We start from the raw sequence: 4,963 nt of genomic DNA, 5'->3' as shown, positions 1-4,963 counted from the left end.
CAGTTCAGACACGCCCTTGGTACAAATAGTGATATCGATTACCTCCTGTCTTCTAGCGTCCATGAAGGTAGGTTCCGTACCTCTGTTTAGGATGATAAGTCCCTTGTCCAGGATGAAGTCATGCAGGCTCTCCCCTCTCGGGTTGATGTTTGAGCTCCCCCAACCAACATGGTGGGAGTTAGCATCAGCAGCCCAGGAGGAGTTCGAGTCCTGCTTCCTCAGCATGGGCAACCAGGTTCTTGACATTGTCCTGAGATCGAGGATCGCAGGAATCGTAGGGCATGTATGCTGACCCTATGAGTAAGTCCATTGTCTTCCCCTCCTCCAGGTTGATGTTCGTCTGGACGACAGTTAGATCTTCGCTGCTAAGCTGAGGCAGAAAAGTGATATTAAGGCCTTTTGTTACAATGCATGTCCTTAGTTTGCGGTTCGAGCAGGCTCTGAAAATAGTTCCACAGCCGCCCAAACCTTTGATAACATTGATAACATTGATAACACAGCCAAGGCTCCTGGATAATGGCAAGGTGTGTGTGCATCGCAGCAGTGCTCCTGGCAAGGATAGCTGAGGCGCCTTTACTGTGATGCAAATTAATTTGGGTAATGGGTACCGTGGAGATCGTCATATTTAGGCAGTTTCCCCTGGTATTCCCTCCACAGATTCAGGCTTCCTGCCGCACTCCTTTTCAAGCAGCCTAACGGTTGCCCGTCCGAGACTGCAGCTGGGCCTGAAATTGCAGGACTTCAGGGCGTTTAAAGATTGATCCCCAATCAGACAGGCGAAGTGGGTGCTCGTGGCATCCCTACTCACGTTCCCCCTGGTGACGATCCAATCTCCGGTCGCCAGTCCTGCATTTTGTCTGCCGAGGAGCCTCAAGGCTTCCTCAGCAGACAAGTCTGGCTCCTCTACGTGTACCACCACTCGATGACGCCTAGGCAGCTCGTCGACCGGCACTACACGTAGGGAGTTTCCTCCCACCTTCAGTTCGGAGGATAGGCTTTTTAGCCAGTCCCCCGACTGCTCGTCGTCGCACACAAAAACAAAGGCTCCGTCTCTCTCCCAGGAGCCGGAGAATGTAGGGGCTTTTGTACCCTCGGTTAACTCGAGGATACGCCCTCTAATCATTTTTCTGATCAATCCACAGTCCACGGCTCCTAGCTTCTTATCAGGAAAGCTCTCCAAAATGAGGGCTAATCTGATAAGCCCTTTGGTCGCTTGGGCATATGACCCTTGATCATTGATCTTGGGTCGTTTGCCCTGGCGAGTATCGTTGGGGCTAGGGGTGTTATTCCCCGGCCGGACGCATTTAAGCGCCACAGTCGGGGCTCCACCGCTACTGGGCCTAGGACTAGAATCAGCTTCAGCGGGAGGGATTTGGGCTTTAGTAGCCTTTCCCTCCCTCTGAAGCTGTTTCTTGTAGCGTCTCCTTGCAGCTCCGCTATATCTCACTCGGGTTTTAGGTGCCCCTGAGTTGCATTCCTCCGGTCGTTCGGTCCCTAAGGAAGCCACTCCCTGGAGGACTTTATCCATGATGTTGTCTTTTGTCTTGTTCGTTTGTTTGTTTGTAATAATCATGTCCATTTTGTTCCCACGAGAACCGCGGATGCGCGATATCACCCAACCAGAGCCGCGAATGGCTGGGGCTTGGCTAAATACCCCGGAGGTCGCCCGGTATCCAGGGGAACCGTTCGAGACGCAGCACCCCCTGCGCCACGCAGCCGTCGGCACGGTTTCATTAACACCTTGGCTTGAAGGGTCCCTCTTCGTTGGTCGCACCCGGCTCCACCCCTTAACGGATGGGCCCGGATGCGACCATAAGCCCCTCCACCACGCCAAGGTGGAGACCCATTCGGAGGAAATTATGTCAATTAGTTTTAATTTAATTATATCAATTACTTTTATTACATGTTAAGATTCAATTCGTATTTTTACAATGTGACTGTATTTGTGTATTGATATATTATACAGGGTGACCCATTTTAACTTAGGCAGCCAAATAACTCGAAAAATAAGCAAGATAGAGAAAAATGTTTTAGACAAAAGTTGTATGGTTTCGAGGGGGCCATAAGATGGTATCATTGGTTTGACCTTGAAGAGTCATTTGAAGGTCACGTGAAGGTCACTTCAATTTTTTTAAATGGAACATCCTATATATTTTTGTACATTCTTGTAGCTCATCTCGAGAGCTTTCCAAAACACTATAATTAAGTACATTTTCGTTAAGTACTTTTTGAGTTATGAGGCTTGAAATAATTTCTTAATTTTACATAAACCGTAAAATATCTTGTAAAATATTCATTTTTCGATTACCTTACCTTAATAGTTTTATGTACAAAATAATGAGAGGAATCAATTGGTGTAAAGAAAACACATAGTTGTTTCGAAGAAAAAATATGTAATTTGCAATTAACAATTCCATATTTTTTCTTAAAAACAACTATGTGTTTTCTTTACACCAATTGATTCCTCTCATTATTTTGTACATAAAAGTATTAAGGTAAGATAATCGAAAAATGAATATTTTACAAGATATTTTACGGTTTATGTAAAATTAAGAAATTATTTCAAGCCTCATAACTCAAAAAGTACTTAACGAAAATGTACTTAATTATAGTGTTTTGGAAAGCTCTCGAGATGAGCTACAAGAATGTACAAAAATATACAGGATGTTCCATTTAAAAAAATTGAAGTGACCTTCACGTGACCTTCAAATGACTCTTCAAGGTCAAACCAATGATACCATCTTATGGCCCCCTCGAAACCATACAACTTTTGTCTAAAACATTTTTCTCTATCTTGCTTATTTTTCGAGTTATTTGGCTGCCTAAGTTAAAATGGGTCACCCTGTATATTAATATATTCAGCTATATGAAAGTTTATTACATTACATTTTATTGCTTCTTTAATGCTTAAGATTCATACGAGAGTGGAATATCCAAAGTAAAGCTGGCAGAAAAGATATCTGACATAGATCCATCTGATGCCGAAAATAATAAACAAAATTGCCAAAATAGGGCCAAAAAAATGGTCGATTCTGATGACGAATATGAAGAAGATTCACGCTGTATGCTACCCTCGAAAGGTCGGGCCATCTGGAAGGACGCAACCTACTTACCCGGTGACACACTTTGCGGGGTGTGTACAGATCGGGTCGAGCGCACTGTCAGGGGCCTGGCACTGGTCAGTGACCAGAATGGTCCCTTTAACTCTGTGAGTGTCCTAGGCCGTTACGCTCGTCGGTCCCTTTTCGGTAAGAGAATCGAATCTCTTTTACTCGGGACGGGATCCTGTGCGATTTCGAGATTAAGGGAATGAGAACGGGTAGCAAAATTAAATGAAGATTTTATCGTAAATTACCATTTATTCATTAATCAGTTGTTTGAGCGATATGAAACATATTTACAGTGTTACATAAAAGTCTTTCTTAAAAACACAAGATATAATTGAAAATTTTATGTGTGTTGTATATGTGAGGGAATTTCCGCGGGTGTTACATAGGTTCGGAGGACGTCAGCCAGGATAAAAAGTGGGAAATCTAACCTTAAGTAATTAATCCTGGCTGGAGATTATTACAAATTTGTTTCTTTTTATATAAAAATTTCCTATCTAAACATGTGTATTATAGGTGGGGAAGAAAAAAGAGGGGGGAGGAGACAAAGGGTCAAGGATTTTCAAATTGGATAGTGGACGGAAGGAATTTCTTCCACAGAGCTTGGATAGGAACTCCTAGTGGAAGGTGGGAGCCAGGGAGATACCAAGGAATTATAGTATCGGAGGGGGCAGTAGTTAGATAGCGAAGGAACTCCTCGTGGTTCACAGGACCGGGACCCACGCGGAAAGATCCTTCGGGAATGGGGAAATCGAGGAGGGGAAACTGAGATAAGAAATAACTTAAAGGGTGAGGAGGGGGAGGTTCAGGAGTTTCAGGACTGTTAGGATGTTGCGACGGGGAATCGGGAGGGAAGTCGAAGTCGTGGGAACCAGAAAACTCCGAGGAGGTGGAAGGGGAAGGAGGGTCTGAATCAGGGGTGATGACAAGTATGGGAGGGGTACGCTCTCGGACAGGAGGTGAGGGGGAACGAGGGGGTTCAGGAGAGGAGACTGGAGAGTAACTAAGAGGTGGGGGAGTGTCGAGTAAGTGGAGATTTCGTAAACTATTATTACTATTGTCGCTATTATTGCTAATATCGCTAATATTGTTACTATTGTTACTATTATTGCTATGATTGGTAATATTATTTCTATTGCTACTATTATTACTATTGTTGTGTGACGTAGATGGGGAGTCCGTTAAATTTTCTGTTTCTATACTATTATTCGGAGTTTGGTTCGCAACAAGGGGTGTGGTTCTCTTGGTCAATTTCTTTTTGAGCGCCTTATTCCAACGATTCCGGCGCCGCAACTGCGCTCGGCGTTTACCGTGGCCCGGCACTAATAATAATTCGACGGTGAATGTGGGTGTTTAAAATATCGTTAAGAGGTGTCGCTAACTAATTGCCGTTAACTATATTACCGTTGTCATTGGGAAAAGATACTTGAATCTTAGACGAGATAGTAGCCCGTGTATATCCTTAAATTTAAACTGTTCTTAATTGTTGATTACTGATGATGAAGTAATATAAGTGAAGGGATAGTTAAGAGAGGAGAACAAAAAATTTGAAAGGAAATAACGTAAGTTCCAAATGTTTTTTTAAAGAAAAGTTTCAAATTTAGAAGAGTTCGATCGGGAGTCAGTCTTCGGAGATTTGAGCCGGATTAGAAATCGTTCGTGAACCGCCTTGAGGAGATTCTAGACAAACGAGAAATCGTTTGTGAACCGCCTTGTGGAGATTCTAGACGAACAGGAGATCGTTTGTGAACCGCCTTGTGGAGATTCTAGACGAACAGGAGATCGTTCGTGAACCGCCTTGTGGAGATTCTAGACAAACGAAAAATCGTTCGTGAACCGCCTTGTGGAGATTCTAG

At 43.8% G+C, this 4,963-nt stretch overlaps 1 protein-coding gene across 1 annotated transcript; it reads right to left on the bottom strand.

Moving 5' to 3' along the window:
* Positions 1 to 625: 625 nt before the first annotated feature.
* LOC145964857 (uncharacterized) lies at positions 626 to 1,579 on the bottom strand. The gene has a single exon (XM_083088018.1). It carries the CDS (start codon positions 1,577 to 1,579, stop codon positions 626 to 628), a length of 954 nt encoding a protein of 317 aa, XP_082944144.1.
* Positions 1,580 to 4,963: the final 3,384 nt, after the last annotated feature.

This window comes from Camponotus vicinus, unplaced genomic scaffold (genome assembly GCF_025532165.1).
Source record: "Camponotus vicinus isolate PSW18456_S1 unplaced genomic scaffold, iyCamVici1.0 SCAF_14, whole genome shotgun sequence".
In the NCBI taxonomy this organism is placed as follows: Eukaryota; Metazoa; Arthropoda; class Insecta; order Hymenoptera; family Formicidae; genus Camponotus; species Camponotus vicinus.
The sequence above is the reverse complement of the archived record's forward strand: the minus strand, read 5'-3'. Positions and strand labels throughout refer to the sequence as shown.